Here is an 18,788-nt window from a genome sequence, read left to right on the forward strand (position 1 = left end):
CTGCTAAGATCCCCAAATATATTCCTCAGCTCACACAGATTCCAGAAAGTCAAACTTTTCAATATTATGCACACTTTCCCTTTGCATCCAAAAAAATTCACATTTCATAAAGCGGTGATATGAAATGTAAAGCAGCATGTCCAGATCTATCATTTTAAATTGCCTTCATGCTGTATCAACTTGTTTGGTGTTGTTTTTGGAAGCGACCATAATATTGAGAGACAGGTCTTTCCTATTTTTTCTGCTTCTCATTTCTAACTAGATTCACTATGGAGCTCCCAATTGCATCTCTCTGAGCTGTAAGTTTTTCTCTGTTCAGGAAGACACCTGGAAAGAAGGGAGTACATTAAAGTAGTGAGCTGGGGGCAATGCTTTGGCCTTTTGACATCCTATCTAGTCTGAAAGGACTCTCACTATTGCTAAGGAGGAGGAGTGTTTTAAATGGAGTCTTCAGAATGAAAGCAGAGGAAGAAGGTGCTCTCTTTTTCAGAAAGAAGTAGGGTAGAGGTTGGGTGCAGTGACGGCTCATGCCTAGAATCCCAGCACTTTTGGAGGCTGAGGCAGGCAGATCACGAGGTTGGGGGTTCAAGACCAGTCTGGTCAACATAGGGAAACCCCGTCTCTACTAAAAATACAAAAATTAGCTGAGCATGGTGGCACATGCCTGTAGTCCCAGCTACTCAGGAGGCTGAGGCAGGAGAATTGCTTGAACTCGGGAGGCAGCGGTTGCAGTGAGTTGAGATCATGCCGCTGCACTCCAGCCTAAGTAACAGAGTGAGACTCTTAAAAAAAAAAAAAAGCTGGACGGAGTGGCTCATGCCTATAATCCCAGCATTTCGGGAGGCCAAGGCGGGCAGATCACAAGGTCAGGAGATCAAGGCCATCCTGGCTAACACAGTGAAATCCCCTCTCTGCTGAAAATACAAAAACTTAGCCGGGTGTGGTGGCATGTGCCTGTAGTCCTGGCTACTCGGGAGGCTGAGGCAGGAGAATCGCTTGAACCCAGGAGGCAGGGGTTGCAGTGAGCCGAGATCATGCCACTGCACTCCATCCTGGGTGACAGAGCGAGACTCTGTCTCAAAAAAAAAAAAATTAGTAGGGTACCAAGCCACGTACAGGGCTATGGGAAAACAACAAAGCCAGGAGGGCACCCCATTTTTTTGGAGTGAAAACCAAGAGGGGCAAAGGCATGCTGTAATTTTAAAGAGACAGGGAAGATCACCTCAATAAGTAAGTAACTGGTCTTTGCCATTCCTTAGAGAGGAGACAGAACTTTTCATGCCATATGGTGAACTGGGGTGCAAAGGCTACCAGTAGGTATAACACATCAAAATATTTACTCCAACATGTGAATAACTGATAGCAGAGCCCTTTTCTAGAACTTTGTGTCGTGATGGTGGTGCATGTTTGGGAGGGAGGTCCCTGAAGAGGAGCAATGATGGGCAAACTCATTTTGCTTGCTTAAGATTGCCAAAAGGCGGAAGGGTCCAGCCAGCATTGAGCTGAAGCCATCAGGAGCCTCTCTGCCAAAGAGGCTTTGGGAATAGCTGCGGGAGCAAAAGAAGGAAGGGGAAGAGGACAGGAAGGCGGGCAGAGAAGGTGTGGAAAGAGGAAGAGCAAGACTGGGGGATGAGAAATGCCTGGTTAGAAAAACCAATCCATTTCTAGGGCCTTAATTAAAAGAAGGACAAACGCTCATATGTAAAAATCCACACCTAGAGGCTCTCAGGTACAGAGCGATCACAGGAAAGGCAGGGTGTGCAAACAAGCTTTCATTAAGAGACCTGTCAGCTCTGTTTCATTTCTCCAGACTGCTCTGCATTCTGCTGGCAACCCAGCTGGAAAAATAATGGAAGGACAAACACGCCTGAAGAGACAAACAAAGGTGGGAACACTCCACCTACAAAACAGGACAGTTCAGAAGGACGCCAGGGAGGGGATGAGATGGCATTTTTCTGAGCAAACAACCACAGCCCCTCCCCTTAACTCCAGACTCATTAGAAACATGATTTTCTGGCTTTTCATGCAGCAAAAAAACAACAACAAAAAAACCCCACAAAGACATGGGGTTCAGAGACAACACACTGCTTGTCTATTCCCAGATCTCTTACACATCCCAAGATATGATACTGTTTTGGTGTTCAGGCTTTTAAAGTCTGAATATCTAAGGACAGGGCCCTTCTTCAGTTCTTAAGGGTGAATCTTGGTGAACCTAAACGGATCATGGTAATAGCATCTCCCTTGCTAAGGATTGGTTAAGACATCATCATGTGACATCATCATGTTATAAGGTCACGTGGGACAAGCCCCAGGTGATCATTCTGGCCAATCAAATGTGATAGGGGCTGGGTTTTTGCTCTTGAAACACACACACACACGTATGTGGGAGAAACTTCCTTCTGTCTTTGAACAGGTGCATCCATCTCATTATCATGAGAAAGCAGCTGACACAGCAGGAGAAGCAAGAAGACGAAAACTAGAACCTTGATGACTTTCTTGAATGTACAGCCCTGGAATGCCCTACTTCCGAAATTCCTGTTATGCAACAGAATTCATTTTCCTACTGTTTGTTTCTATAAATGTGGCTTGGAGCTGGGAGGACCATGACTGATGCAGGGTTATCTAGTGAAATAGGGGAGAGAATGCTGCCCCCTAAACAATGATCCTAAAAAAGACAAAAGACAGCTGTAAGTGATTGCAGAACTCCCTTTTAATGTCTATGGAAAAGAAGAACCATATTGGGCCGGGCGCAGTGGCTCACGCCTGCAATCCCAGCACTTTGGGAGGCCAAGGCAGGAGGATCACTAGGTCAGGAGTTTGAGACCAGCTTGGCCAACATGGTGAAACCCCGTCTCTACTAAAAATACAAAAATTGGATGGGCATGCTGGCGCGTTCCTGTAATCCCAGTTACTCAGGAGGCTGAGGCAGGAGAATTGCTTGAGCTGGGACCTGGAGGTGGAGGTTGCAGTGAGCCGAGATTGCACCACTGCACTCTAGCCGGGGTGAGAGAGCGAGACTCTGTCTCCAAAAAAAAAAAAAAACCACATTGGATGGAGAAAGCAGGGGCAGGACACATGTGTCACATATCCATGGGGTGTTATCATGGTTACATCTGTGACAGGATCAACTTACTCACTGGCTCTCATTTCATCTAATAATATAAGACCCTCCCAGCTGACTACATGACTACACACAGTTTAGGTTATAGCTCCCTATGAGTGCTGCTCCTGCCCTCACCCCAGATCCTCTGGGACTCACTGCAGTTTTCCTGACACTGATGGAATGTGCTGGAGTCTGTTATGAGCCCTGCTTTTCAGAAGGTGCCAAACAGGCCCTGAAGAGGTGCATCTGGCCGACAGTGTGTCAAAACCAGAGTTCTGCAGGGTGAGTTGTTCCTTCTATTATTATATTAAATTTGGCTGTGTTTTCCTTTGGTGGCTCTGGTATCCTATGCAGTTGTGCTGAACATTTGCAGGCAGTTAAGGCCCAGTCCAGCAGGAAGAATGATTTCTGTGACTGCTGGTCTGTGCAAGCCCTCCAGCTGCAGGAGCAGCCTCCCCTGAGGAGAGGCTGTCGGGGTGGGCCTGGTGGGGAGGGAACGGGCTGGGACACAAAAGGATGAAACATTAGAGCCGGTGGTAGGTGGGGTCAATGGTATGTCCTTCTCACCAGGAGCAACAGAGCCCGGACAGCAGCATGCTCCCTTTTCAACTAAAGTAGTGGGAGGCCCAGCCAGTGTGCATCAGACAAAGGCCTGGGTCTGTTTGGGCTCCACTTGGGCCTACTTCAGAGGAGCAGCACAGAAAGTGATAGGGCTACCATTCTGCTCGCAGAGGATTCCTGGAGATGCAATGTGGGAGGGATGTATCTGTGTGGCCGGCCCCTCGTGTCCAGATGTCACATCTTAGTGCCACAAGCCTGGGATAAACATCGAATTTCTAGGATGCATTTTCACTAAGAGAGGCTGCCGCTCTGGGAGCCTCTCTTTTTCCTGCAAGGAGGGTCTCTCAAAGGAGTGATTCTGGTTCTCAGAGGCATTCTGAGCTTTGGGATCTAGTCTCAGGCTTTCCAGGGAAGGAAAAAGCTATGGCTGGATGATCTTTCAATTTTCTGCAGTGCTGGATGCCATCTAGAAAATCTAATTTTTATCCGAAAGGAAAGAACCAGGTGGCACTGACCATGGCCTCCTTTCCCAACCCTGGACTGTGCCCGTGGTGCCACAGGCCTCCTTGCCAGGCTCCAGTGAAGCTGTTTTGTTTTCCTCTCTCTTTCCCTTATAAGGTCACAAACTCTGTGTCTGGTCTTTAAAATTCCAACACTTGGTGGCACAAATGAGGCAGCCTCAACATTGTTGAAGGAGTGAAGAAGGGTTTGGAAGTTCCAGGTGGTCCAGGAAACCAGACTGGCTCCCGGCAAGTAGATCTCTCCCAAACCTAAACTGGCCATACAATCCCAGTGTGAGACAGGTTGAATGCAGAGACCGAGCACTTCCAGGTTGTAGCTCTCATCTCATCTCACCTCACAAAAAACCAGATCACCACTGGGAGTCCTGATCTCCAGCGTTTATGCCTACCCCTCCCAATCACTTCAGATCAGTTAATTCTCCGGATTTACAAGCTGGAAAACTCAGCTCTGGCACTCACCACACAGGCCTCAACAGGGGCCGTGGATCAACCCAGAAGCCCAACCTTCTCAGCCTGCTCAAGGTCCCTTCCACCTGCCAGTCTGCCCCACGACAGCAGTGCCGTGGGCACAATGCCAGGCACACCCTTGCCAGGTGGTCCTACTGGGACCTAACTTGATGGGCTGCGAGGGCCCTCTGAACACATTCTGCTCAATTACACTTTCCTCTCCAGCTGCCTAACCTTGACCAAGTCAGGGACCTGATTAAAAACCCCATCAGTTTCTAGCTCTTCCTGTAATTTTGATTGACGACATGAAATGCTAATACAAAAACATCTTATCTCTGATAAAACAAAAGCTGACAGAAACACGGATGCTGAAAACCAGCCATACGGCGGACACAGTTCCTGGGCCTGGCCCTGTTCACAGTAGCGCTCTTCCGCAGAGAGATGCCATGGAGAAGCTTTAGGACCTCCATTTAATAAATCAAACTGTACCGGCATCATCGGAATATTCATAGTTTGCAACAGGATCAGAGCGTTTTCTCACTTGCAGACTCGGAGGTGTTTCAGAAGGCGACGTGGGCACGCCGTTCTGATGCTTCCTTCTTGACCCTCTCTGGGGCTTTCAGTGTGTCACTGCGTCAGATCCCTCTCCCCTTCAGGTTTTCACGGTGCTCCTCGTGCCTGTGCCCTCTGGGATCCCTTCGCCATCTTCCAGTGAGGGAGCTTCGGCTGCTGGCTGGCTGGCCTCGAAGGAGTCCAGGTGAGATGTGGGGAGCTCCCCGGGGGCGGCCAGGCCCTGCGGGGCGGGCCCCGTCTCACTCCTCTGACCCTCTATGGGACTCTCTCTTCTGACCTCTTCCAGCTCTGCAGCTGCCTGTTCCTTTGTCAGTTCAATTATTTCCCTTCCAAGGCTGTTTACTTCTTCCTCAGAAGGTAACTGGGGTAACGGAGAATGAAAGAGCTTGCTCTGGTCCCCGCAGCTCTGATTTGGTGGGGAGTTGACAGTGGGCCTCCCAGCATCCTCAGGCGCTGTCAACGCCTCAGCAGCGGCACAACTTTCATCTCCTTCTTGCCTCTGAGCCTCCCCTGGAAACAGAACGAGGACAGCGTTAAACCTCTGGCAGCAAGTCAGCCCTCACCGCCCCTCTTCTGCCAGCCTCCCGCCCAGCCTGCCGGCACGGGGGCCTCTGAAACAGAAGGAAGACTTCGTTTTGGCTCCCTGTGCAGGGCACTGGAGCCGGAGAGGAACATAGGACCCAGGCGAAACCAGCGAGCAGGCACTCTAGCGATTCCTGCATTATTAATGGAGGGCAAGGGAGCACTTGGGCCATGTCATAACCCATCCTTTCCAGACCCCTGGTCAGCTTCTGTTCCAGTCTCTAATGGCTGCTCCTTGTGCCCATTAAATATTTAAGCTGAGGACACAGGTTTTGTTGGTTCTGCAGCTCAGAGCCGGGGCGCGTTAGGAATGAAAAAACGTTCCGGCTGCATCGAGGGTGGGAAGCGGAAGGGCAGTTCCGGAAGGACTTCCGGCCACCCCTTCTCCGCGATTCTCCATCGGGTCTCATTCCTTAGTGCAGACGCCTGATGTTCCTCAATTTCGAATCGATTATATGCAAATGCAGCTTCAAGCTCCCTCCCCCGTTGAGCTGTTGTCCCTAAACCCCTTCTCTATAGAATGGAAATTCTAGCACTGCAACAGGAAGGACATGGGAAAGAAAGGGGAGCCCCAAAAGGGCTGATGTCCAGCCCTCAACGCCCTACTCACTTGCTTGGTGATCGGGACGGGACTCTCTGCTGCCCCTTCTGGACCTAACCAGCAATGGTTGCTCTGCGTGAGTGGGGAGCCGCGTGGTGGAGCCAGTGCTTAGTACCTGGGCATGTGCATTCCACAACAGAGGCTGAGTTTCCCCAGAAGCCAATTTCTCCTCAGCCCTAGGGCTAAGCAGTGAAGAAATGTATGATAGAGCCACAGCGGGGCTAGGTTTAGCCTGGGCGCAGGTCCTGGACCAGGAATGAGGGGCCCCCAGGAACACTTCCTGATCCCTGGATGGAACCACAGCAGAACCCTACTGTATGTAGTTGGGCTTGCCATCAGATAGGTGCAGGTGTGTTTTCAGGCTGTGAGTGGGACCATGGGGAGCTGGAGAACTGCAGCAGGTTAGAAAGGATGGTGAGCATCATCTGGCTATGCCTTTTTCCTGCTTCAAACCTTCTGCTGGAGCCTTGTCACTTTCAGGATACATTTCCTTTTGCTTAGGACCTGACAAGGTCTTGCTGATGTGCTCCTGTTTCACTCTGCAGCCTCATTTCCCACCGTTCCATCACACGTGTCTTCCCAGCCATGCCACGCACCCGTTAGGTCTCCATATGCACCGATCAGTTTCTCCCCTGTCTTAAATAAATCCTCCCAGCTAATGCTTGTTGGGTGCTTTTCCATGTTAGGCACTGCACTAAATATTTGACGTGTTTATCTCATTCTAAATTTAAGTCCATGAGAACAAGAGCCTCATCTGACTCATCCAGTGTCTGACACATTCTAAGCATTCAAAAATATTTAAAAAATAGTTCCCTTTCTTTTATAAATGGAAGTAGAATATACATGAAGAGAAGTGCACAGAACTGAAGTATCCAGCTGAATGAATTTTCACAAAGCGAATTCACCCACATAACCAGGATGAGAAACAAAATATTACCAACCTCTGCAAATACGTCCTAGTCCAATACTCCTAGACCCCCTTTCTAGTCACTTCTCTTCTGTCAAGGATAACCACTAGCCTGTTTAAAATGCCAAACTGCAGTCTGCCTGGTCCTTGAACTTTATATCCAGGAATCTTACTGTGCTGGGTCCTTTTGCTTCACATGATGTTTGTGAGATTTACCCACATTTTGAGTATAGAATTTGTTTATTTGAATGCACCACAATTTCCAACATGTATGTAAACATTGAATGAAAATGGGCAAGCCAGAAACAGAGAAATGGAGAGCAGACGTATTAAACGATTCACACCATCACTAAAAAAATGCAGAAATCTAAGTCACAAGGAGATGTAATTTTTCCTCTATCAGAGTAGCAAAAATGAAAAGGTTTGACAAAGCTCAGTGCTGCGAAGGATGCAGGGAAACAGGTACAGTCATGCGTTAATAGAGAAAATAAAAATTAGTAAGACTCTTTTGTAGGCCATTTGGTCACTATCTATTGCAACTTTCACCATATTTACCCTCTGACCCAGTAATTCCATTATTAGGAATCTACCTATGGATATTAGCCCAGATATTTGAAGACACCTTGTTCTTAGATACTCATTGCAACACTGTTTTTAATAACAGAAGTCTGGAAAAATCCAAGTGCCCACCAACAGGGAATTATGTATACGGATTTACTGGCCAAGTTGTGAGATTCTTTCTGATAACATGCACTAAAAATTGAAGGTTGTCTCTGGAAAGTAGATTGAGGACCACAGCAAGAAGCAAGGGTGGAGGAAGTCTTTAATTTTCCACCTTTCTGTGCTGTTTTCATTTTTTAACATGTGCTGTATTTCTATTTTATAAAACAAGATATGCAACCTCCAAGATTCTACCATCCACCATCACCTCATCTTTCCTTTGCTACACTGATCTGTAGAGCTAGGAACCCATATCCACTGCTTCCACTTCCCAGGGCTGCTTCACACATTCCATCCTTCAGTCTGTCCTGCATCCTCCCTGCCTGTGAGGTCTACGTCCCCCTCCCCAACCCATAGCATACTTTCCCATTGGCCACATGCTCCTCTCAACCTCTTTCCCCCATGGTCTCTGGTTTCTCCTTCAATCTAGTTCTGTGAGCATGTTGTATTCATTCCCTATGGCTGCTGTAGCAAATAGCCACAAACTTAGTGGCTTAAAAAAAACACGTGTATTCTCTTATAGCTTTGGAATCAGAAGTCCAAAAACATTTCACTGGGGCTAGGCACAGTGGCTTATGCCTATAACTCCAGCATTTTGGGAGGCTGAGGTGTGCAGATCACCTGAGCTCAGGAGTTCAAGGCCAGCCTGGCCAACATGGCAAAACCCTGTCTCTACTAAAAATACAAAAATTAGCCCTCTGTGGTGGCACACACCTGTAATCCCAGATACTCGGGAAGCTGAGGCAGGAGAATCGCTTGAACCCGGGAGGCAGAGGTTGTAGTGAGCTAAGATTGTGTCAATGCACTCCAGCCTGGGCAACAGAGTGAGACTCTGACTCAAACAAACAAACAAAAAAATTCTCTGGGTCAAAACCAAGGCTGTGCTCCCTTGGAGGCTCTGGGCAGATTCCATTTCTCTCCTCTCCTAGTTTCAGAAGGCTGCCAACATTCCTTGGTTTGTGGCTGTATCCTTCCTATCTCTGCCGCTGTAGTCACACTTCCTCCTCTTTTTCTGTGTGTGCAGAATCTCTCTCTTTCCTCCCTTTTGAAAGGATAAATGAAATTGCATTTTTGGCCCACCCGGATAATTCAGGATAATTTCTTTATCTCAAGATCCATAAATTAATCATATCGGCAATGTCATTTTGCCATATAAGGTAACGTTTACAGGTTTCAGGGAATTGGACCTGAAATCTTTGAGGGCCCGTATTCAACCTCCTATCTATGCCTTCCCAGTTTCCTTTGTTGACTCTGATACTTCCTTCTAGCCCCTCTGCAGGCACTTCCCCAGGGATCTGCCATCTGTTTCTCTTCACTTCATTCATTCTCACTCATTGGCTATCACGTGACCTTAATTCCTGCCTCTGAGTACAGCTCCCAGATCTATATCGATGGCTCTGCCCACTTCCTGTAAAAGATACAAACCCATGTTTCTGGCTGCCAGTGGGATCTTCCACCTGGAAAATCTGCTGGCACTTTCCAGAAGATAGTTTCCCCCATACAGTCCCTCCTGTTTGCAGTTTCAGTACTGCTTCATGGTCATACGGGCTTAAGACCTTGAAGACCAGTCAATGCCAAATCCTGTTTTTGTCCCTCTATATTAGTCTGTTTCCATGCTGCTAATAAAGACATGGGGTAATTTATAAAGGAAAGAGCTTTAATGGACTCACAGTTCCACATGGCTGGGGAGGCCTCACAATCATGGAGGAAGATGAAGGAAGAGCAAACGGGGACATCTCATGTGGCGGCAGGCAAGAGAGCTTGTACAGAGGAATTCTAATTTATGAAACCATCAGATCTCATGAGACTTATTTGCTACCAAGAGAACACTATGGGGGAAACCACCCCCATGATTCAGTTACCTCCACCTGGCCCCACCCTTGACACATGGAGATGATTACAATTCAAGGTGAGACTGGGGTGGGGACACAGCCAAACCATATCACCCTCAGTGCTATAGACTGAATGCTTGTGTCCTCCCAACATTCATATTGAGGCTCTAATCCCCAGTGTGATGGTATTTGGAGATGAGGCCTTTGGGAGGTAGTCAAGTTTAGGTGAGTCACGAAATGGGTCCCTCATAAGGGGATTTGCACCCTTATGTACAGAGGAAGGGACCAGAACCCCCCCCTCTCTCTGTTCTTTGAGGATACAACAAGAAGGCCACCGTCTGCAAACCAGGAAGAAGGCCCTCATGAGTCACAGAATCTCTTAGCACCTTGATCTTGGATTTCCCAGCCTCTGGAACTCTGAGAAATAAATGTCCACTTATTGTTGAAAACATTCAACATGGTAGTTGTGGAATGGTAGTCTGTTATAGCAGCCTGAACTAAGATACTCAGAAATGTTCCTTGCATCTGCCCACTCTTCTCCTTGCCCAGTACCAAACATGGCTTGGATTTCTAAGGTTTCTAGATAAACTGCTGAAGCATATTTCCCCAAGGTTCAGCTGGATGTGACTTTCAGACTATCCCCTCAGCCAATGAACAGGTAAGCATTCAGAAGGCAGCGGCAAACCATGCCCAATGTTTCTGGAACTCAGACCCTGGCAGGTGGCAATTTATAAGATGAATTTATAAGGATTATTTATACAATTTAGAAAAAATGTATATTAAAAACACATTAAGTCTAAGCATGTGGTTAGATACTTCAGGTTAAATACAACCTAAAAAGGAAATATAATCTAACAAGTTTGAATTAAAATGGAGCTTAGAATTTCTGCAGCATGTAACAGTGTTACTACATCTGTGATCTGTTCTAATTTTAATACAACATAAGAGTATTGATACGACATAAAGTATTGATCAATATGCACGGAATGTGGTGTTGAGCATTTCTTAATTACATAACTGAATAAACTTTTGAGCATTTATTTACATAATCAGATGTTTTTAAATGGCTGAATCTTGGTAAAAACTCTGAGAAGCTCTAGAAGAAATGAAAGAATGAAATCAGATGGACTTTAAGACTAAAATGAAACACCAAGATGAAGGGTGGGGCACAAGGAAAGAAGAGAAAATGATCACAGACAGAAGCATCGATGCGATAACAAACATCAGTATCAACAGACAAGAGTACTGTGGGTTTCAGCTGAGCAAGGCGGGTCTTGGCTTCTGTGACCACACCCCATAGGTCTCATTCTCCTGATACAAATTTGCTTTTCACATTCAAAATAAGTTTCCACTGTCTTTAGCCTTTTTGATGACTATAGACAAATCCCAGGGACAGAATTTTGACCAAATCTACTTTACAGTTTCTGAAGCCTGCATTTAGTCACGGACAACTATGTTTATTCTCCTAACAATTAACTGGCCTCAGTATTATATCCGCAAAGGAGACCATTACTTTCACTTACAATGAGTACATAAATGTAATAAAGCAAGCCTTGATTTAAAAAAAAAAAAAACAACAGCTATTCAGATCTGTTCAGCCAGGGTAAGGTATGTTAGTTCCTAATGTGCAAATATATAAATGAGTAAATCAAGCCTTGATTTTGAAAAACAAAAACAAAAACAAAACAACTATTCAGATCTGTTCAGCCAGGAGGTGGTATGTTAGTTTCTAATAGGTTCCTTTGATTCTAGTCTCCTCCTGCACTAATCCAACCTGTCGGGAGAGGAACTTTCCCTAAGGCTTTGCTACCCAAAGTGTGGTTCATAGACCAGCAGTGGCAGCATCACCTGGGGACTTATTAGACATGCAGGATCTCTGGCTCTACTCCAGAACTACTGGTTCAGAATCTTCACTTTAATAGGATCCCTGGGTGATAAGGTGTATGCTTCAGTCTGAGCAGCACAGCAAGTTGAAGCACAAATCTCACCATGACTTTCCCCAGCTATACATCATGTAAAGGCTGTCAGTGTCTCAGGAACAAAGCCTAAGCTCATAACCTGGCATTCAAGGCCTTCCATGACTCAACATCTATCTACATTTCTACCTGGCAAACCGACTCCTCTCCTTGTTCCCTCTACTCCAGCCACACTGAGACCTTCCTGTCGCCCACCGCTGTCCCCAGCACCTATGCTTAGAAAGTTGATTCCTCCATGACTGTCATTCTCTTGTATGTCCCAGGGATGAATGTTGGGTCAGCTCTACTTCCACCTCTTCCATGATGCCTACTTGATTACATCTGGCCAGAAGTAATACTCCCACCTTAAATATAGAATCTTGCCTGATTAATTTTTTAACTTTGTTCCATAGTAGGGATTCAATAATAAATAGCTTATGAAATGTTTGAATATATGAACAACATACATGAATCCATGAATATATTAGTACATCTCTTTAAATACCATTTGTTAATATATGAAAGCAATCCTTGAATTTATGGTAGTCATTTAAGGTTGTATTCAGGCTGCTACTCTAAAAGTTTTGAAAATGGTACTTTTTGATAAAGAAAGATAAAGATTTCTGACTTGCACAAACATTTATCTACATCTAAGGTAGCTCAGGGAAGCAATCACATAATTTTCATACTAACGGATGAAAATTTTTATAGTGGTCGCACAGAGGACATGAGAAACAGCGGGTCAAAATGAGCCAGTTTCCAGCATGGTGGGGAAGCTTTATTTAAAAGGAGTAAATTATGGTACTCTCAGCAGCTAAATTTTTCACCAACGTGAGACGAATAAACTCCTTCTGGAAATTACTCTTATGAAATTACTTCTTCCAGGACACTTAATAGTATATTCTGGTACCCCTGAAAAATTAATTAACCTTACTCGTAACAACCTAACTCCTAAACCATCTGCGGTGTGTTTTTACTGTAGGCCAGGTTAATCTTCTCTACCTTAATTTACATCTAAGTGAAGGTGGTCTAAATTACACAGGGGACTTTCCCTTGCTGGTATTTTGCCTTGTGCCATTTCGCTAGATGACATTCTGCTCATGTCCAAATGTATGAGTCTCTTTTAATATGGTAAACCTCTGAGATTAACAGGGAGAACTTTTTAAGCAGGGGGTGTGGGGGGTGCATGTGGGGCCGACACTGCTATCCTCGTTGGAGGTTAAAACACAGCCACAGTAAGGAGAGGAATGAGCTCAGGCTGGAATCCTACTCTGTTTACTTTTTCTGAGAAAGGCTAGATTTTCAGATCCAAAGGATCACAGAGCACAGGAGCCAGGATCTAGAATTGGACTGTAACAAGTCAACAGGAGGATTTACCAACCCACTCCCCCACGTTTTAAATTTTTTTTTTTTTTTTTTTTTAAGGCAGGATCTCACATTGTCCCAGGTTGGAGTGCAGTGCCACAATCTCAACGCACTGCAGTCACAACCTCCTGGGCTCAAAGGATTCTTCCGCCTCTGCCTCTGGAGTATCTTACAGGCATGTGCCACCATTCATGGCTAGTGTTTTAAATTTTTTAGTAGAAATGCGGTCTCGCTATGTTACCCAGGCTGGTGTCAAATTCCTGGCCTCAAGTGATCCTCTCACCTCAGCCTCCCAAGGTGCTGGGATTACAAATATGAGCCACCCCCAGCCTATTTTTTTTAAACCCAAAAGATACTGAAAAATTAGACTCAAGTCATTATCAGGAGACAAAAAGTAGTTACTAAAAATGTCACAAACGTTGAGCTGTTGGACCTCTGGTTACTTGCTGTGGGAGCAAAATCCTCCTTTAAAAATTCTGCAATCTTAACTCTTAAGCTGTGGGCATTTTATTTTTAAGGACAGACACATAGCATTGCTATTTCTATAAAAGATTTCTGAACCAACCAAAAGCGGGAAAATATTACAAATAATAGTAATTATTCTATGTTGTTTTAGCAAACAGAATTATCGTTAATACTTATTAATACACATATCAACGATAAGAAGGCAATCAACTGATACAAACACATTATCACACAAATAGTGTGGAAAGAGAAAGATATTTTCTCTAGAAGATAAAGAAACAGTATCTCTTTGTTTAAAAGATGGCTAATCATCCAAAAATGTGCCTCCCCTCCACCACTGGCCCGAAGGGGAGATTCATCTTCCTTCGTTAACTGCTTTCTGATAGGCTTTGTCCTCCCAAGTGTGTGCCGCTTTCAGTTGGAATTGATCATAGATGTGACAGTGATGAGGCCATCCCCGATGCTGACAGTCACGGTGTAAAGGCCTCCTTGTTCCCACCCAGCACTGTCGGCGGACGGGGTAGGAACAACGAGAGCTAATGATACAACTCTGGAAGCTATCATTTTGAATCGGTCCACTACTTACACCGCCCTTGTGAAAATCAAGCCAGGCTCATGCTCCATTTCAGGTTAGCAGGCCCAGGTCCACCCTGAGGCTCAGCAAGTCCAGAACAGACAGAACGCTTTGGATCTCCATGTGGACACTGGATCTCGGCATGGTATAATCACCAGCCAAAACATGTTCCAAACCACACAGTGGGCCACGGTGTTCCAGGCCAGCCTCACAAGCAGCCACATGAGGCTGGCTGCAAAGACTTGGCCTTGCTTTCAGGCCGATGTGGAATTCATTAAAGTCAAGGTCTTTCTCCAAAAATTCTCCCCACATGTACTTGGTGGGAGTAACATTTCTGTTCAAATTTCAGCTATGTCCTGGCTTCTACCACTCCATGCACTATTACGGCCTTATGTAAGATCAGGCTGTCAAACCTGTTTGTTGGCTCATCTGAGTCTTCTTACCCAGTTATAAGAAGTGGTCTTCTTACCACTCCATGCACTATTATGAGTGATTTAAAGCAACAATTATGTTTTATTTTTCATGAGTCTTTGGGTCAGATAGATGGTTCCAGTTCTGCTAATCTAAGCTCAGCTCTGCAGGGCTCCCTCATTCATATGCAAGATAGAGCCTTGCAGAGCCTCGCTTGGATTAGCAGAGCCACCCACCTGACCCAAAGACTCATGAAAACAATACATAGTTGTTGCTTTAAGATCTATATTTTGAGTTGGTTCGTTACCCAATAATAGTGAACTGATACAGCTGGTTAGTCCATTTAGATGAGAGCACAGTTTTTAGGGCAGACAATCATGAGGTGGAAAGGTAGGCTAGGCCAGGCTGCAGAGTTGAGATGTTAAGTGGAAGATGGTGGAGAGCCACTTGGGATTTTTGAGCAGGACACAAATGTGATGCAAACAGTACTCCAAAAGCTTTATTCTACGGTAGCAAGATGAAGATGGAAATAAAGCAAGGAGAGTCAGGGAGGATGAAAAACCAGGAGAGGAGCCCTCCCGACAAGAAAATGAGGGCCTGAACCATGCCAGAGGTGGCAGGCCTCCAGGTGTGAAAACAGGAGAAAGGATTGAGTGAAAGACCACATGGAGCTGGAGACGGAAGGTTGACAGTGGTTGATGGCTCCAAGGTTTCGAGCCCGAGAAGCTGAGAGGGTGACAAAAACAGAAGGAAGAAAGCAGGAAGAATTGGTGATGTTGTGCTTGAGAAGTCCACAGAGTATTCAGGGCAAGGCAAGTAGGGGCTCTGGGAAATGTGGGATGTAACTCTGCAGATGGAACCCTGTGGGGGAAAAGTACTTTGCGAGTATTTTTTTTTAATTTATTTTTTATTTTTTAAATTGAATTTTAGGTTTTGGGGTACATGTGAAGAACATGCAAGATTGTTGCATAGATACACACAGGGCAGTGTGATTTGCTGGCTTCCTCTCCATCACCTATATCTGGCATTTCTCCCCATGCTATCTCTTCCCAACTCCCCACCCCCGCTGTCCCTCCCCTATTTTCCCCCGACAGACCCCAGTGTGTGATGCTCCCCTCCCTGTGTCCATGTGTTCTCATTAACACTCGCCTATGAGTGAGAACATGTGGTGTTTGATTTTCTGTTCTTGTGTCAGTTTGCTGAGAAGGATGGTTTCCAGGTTCGTCCATGTCCCTACAAAGGACACGAACTCATCATTTTTTATGGCTGCATAGTATTCCATGGTGTATAAGTGCCACATTTTCCCTGTCCAGTCTATCATCATTGGGCATTTGGGTTGGTTCTAAGTCTTTGATATTGTAAACAGTGCTGCAATAAACATTCATGTGCATGTGTCCTTATAGTAACTTTGAGAGTATTTTTATGGAGGTAATGAGTAAATGCAAGAGTCTGAGCAAGAGAAGATCGAGAAGAAATGTGGATGTATATTGGTTATCTATTGCTGTATTACAAATTGCATCAAACCTAGCAGCTTAAGACTCAGGAGCCTGGGAACAGTTGAGCTGGGTGGTTCTGGCTAATGGTCTCTCATGAGGTACCCAAGAAATGCTGACCAGGGCTGTTGGCATCTGAAGGCTTGACTAGGGCTGGAGAATCTCCTTCCAGGATGGCTCACTCAAGTGGCTGATGGCTGGAGGCCTCAGCTCCAGGCCACATGAACAGTGTGGATAGCTGCTTGAGTGTCCTCATGACATGGCTGCCAGCTTCCTCCAGAGTGAACAACCCAAGAGAGAGCCCAAGGCACAAGTCTCTTGTCTTTTATGACCTGGCTGTAGAAGTCACATACCCTCACTTTTGTATTCTATTCATCAAACAGACCGATCCTGATACAACATGGAAGATGGTTACACAGGGGCATGAATACCAAGGGACAGGGAGAATTTGGTGCTTTCTCAGAAGCTGGCTGCCACAATTGGTGTGGCAGAAGAAGACAAACAAAGTTTCAGAAGATAAGAAGTTTGTTGGGGAGACAAGACTCCCACATGGGAAGAGATCAGGCTCTCAAACCTGTCGGCTCATCTGGGTCTCTATATGGGTCTTTGATCCCTTTCAGAACACCCTGCCTCCAGAACCGTCTGTTTGGTAGAGGAGGAGCTTTTCTCTATTCTACTGCTTCGCAGACTTCCCACGTACCAAGCAATGTGCAAGATTTCCCTGAGGTTGGCATGATCATGTCACTGTTTTAAAGGAAAGGAAACTGCGGCTGAAGTCTCCAGCCCAAGTTCTCATAACCAATGTGATGTGGAACTGACTGTGAACCCAGGTTGCTCAACTCCAGGGTCCTCACTCTGTATGTTATGTAAGTATTTATGTATTTACTTATTTGAGATGGAGTCTTGCTCTATTGCCCAGGCTGGAGTGTGGTGGCACAATCTTAGCTCACTGAAGCCTCTGCCTCCCGGGTTCAAGCGATTCTCCTGCCTCATCCTCCTGAGTATTTCACCATATTGGCCAGGCTGGTCTTGAACTCCTGAGCTCAGGTGATCCACCCACCTCAGCCTCCCAAAGTCCTGAGATTACAGGTGTGAGCCACTGTACCTGGCCCAGGGTCCTCTCTCTTAACCTCTCTGCCACCATGCCCAGAGAGTAGGGGCCTGCGTTTTTCAGTTAAAATTTCCCAACAAGATAAACCCATATAAGCAACAAGAGGAAATCTGAGGAATGTCCCAGTGATGCCAAGGCAGCGGCAGGAAGGGGAAGGGGAGGAGACTGATGTCCACTGAGTCACTCCTCTGTGGCAGGCACAGTCCAGGTAAAGATGGAGAAATCGAGGCATGCTTACCATCTTTGGGGTCCACTCTGTTCTCAGAGGGCTGCTCAACAAACTTCAGCAGTGGGGATCTTGACCTCTGTCCACTAGGAAGAGTGGGGTCACTGAATAGTATGGTGTCCTTGCTTCCTGTTGTGGAAAAGGGGGAAATGGATATCTTACATCATCAGTGGAGTCGGGTTACATTTAGTCCCACACACTTAATTGGCTCAGGCTACCACTAAAGGGAAGCCTGCTATGACTGCTGACACCCTCCATGCTTCCTTACACTTTTGCACCCACTCTAGCCCTAACCACTGCACACACACACACGCACGAAATCTTTATCACTAATTTAGCACTGAATTATAGGCCATTTTTCCCTTTCCTCTCACTGCTTGATGTGTATTCATCTTGCCTCCCTGCGTGGACTGTAGGCTCTTGTAGAGGGCGATAAGCATGTCTAGGATGCCTGGTACAGAACTGAATTCACAAAGTCAGTGCTGAAATGTTGAAAGGATACCAACGCATCAGTGGGCTGATTACTGGAAGAGACATGGATTCTTTCCAGGTGATGGTAAATGGGGGAGAGTTGGCAATTCTTTGATGTCATTGGGATTCTGCTCTCAAGTTGGCTAAACACTATGATTTGACTCCTACTTGGGGAAAGAAAGAAGAGGAAGAGGAGGAGGGGGAGAAAAAGATGTATTGCATCTTATTCTACGATTCACTAGTTTAAATGGAGTCACAAAAGACAATGAGCAGACAGAAGAGACTGATCTGATTTACACTAGAAGAGGCTCTTCTCCCTTTGCTTTCACCATGGTTTGAAAATATCCTAACACGATTCTTCATCATAAAATCCTTCATCACTGCAGGAGGGCAATGCTATTGCCATGACATAAGCTGTCTCAGATCTGGGGAGCTGCCACTCTTTTTCCTGTCCTCCCACTTTGTATTTATGTGGAGACCGGAGATTACAACACACAGGGCCATAGCATAAAATTCATTCAGCCAGGCCCCCAAAGCTAATTTCATCCTTTAATATTTGTTTTGTACTAATTGAATTCTCTATTTCAATTGACAATTCTAATCAGAAAAGTTCAAGGAAAGGTAGAGAATGCATTTCTACTTATTTACATGCAGAGACAACATAAAGCACTGCTGATATTCGCCACAAAAACAGAGATTTTAAACAGAACATACTCCCAAATCCTACTGAAACATTGTAGCTCAGGCCTTCAGGCAGCAAAAAAAAAGAAGGAAATAATTGTTATTGCATAATGGCCATTTGAAGTCGTACCTAGACCAAACAAAACCATAGAAAATTCTCAGCATTTGTTCACTCATGTAACTTCCATC

The 18,788-nt window shown here is 45.6% G+C and overlaps 1 protein-coding gene across 2 annotated transcripts in view; it reads right to left on the reverse strand.

The window, feature by feature from the left end:
* Positions 1-3,408: 3,408 nt before the first annotated feature.
* The window catches only part of CCDC149 (coiled-coil domain containing 149), a 108,327-nt gene continuing 92,947 nt past the window's right edge, over positions 3,409-18,788 (reverse strand). Inside the window, exons 11-13 of one of the 2 annotated variants that reach the window (XM_032273494.1) lie at positions 18,633-18,665; positions 17,460-17,576; positions 3,409-5,715 (exon numbers count right to left, since the gene is read on the reverse strand). In XM_032273494.1, the coding sequence (XP_032129385.1) occupies positions 5,285-5,715; positions 17,460-17,576; positions 18,633-18,665 (581 nt within the window). In that variant the 3' untranslated portion in view covers positions 3,409-5,284. The remainder of the gene's footprint in view (positions 5,716-17,459; positions 17,577-18,632; positions 18,666-18,788) is intronic. The other variant, XM_032273497.1, reaches the window with a different exon arrangement.

The sequence above is a fragment of the Sapajus apella genome, unplaced genomic scaffold (genome assembly GCF_009761245.1).
Source record: "Sapajus apella isolate SASKATOON/1434 unplaced genomic scaffold, GSC_monkey_1.0 scaffold5, whole genome shotgun sequence".
Lineage (NCBI taxonomy): Eukaryota > Metazoa > Chordata > Mammalia > Primates > Cebidae > Sapajus > Sapajus apella.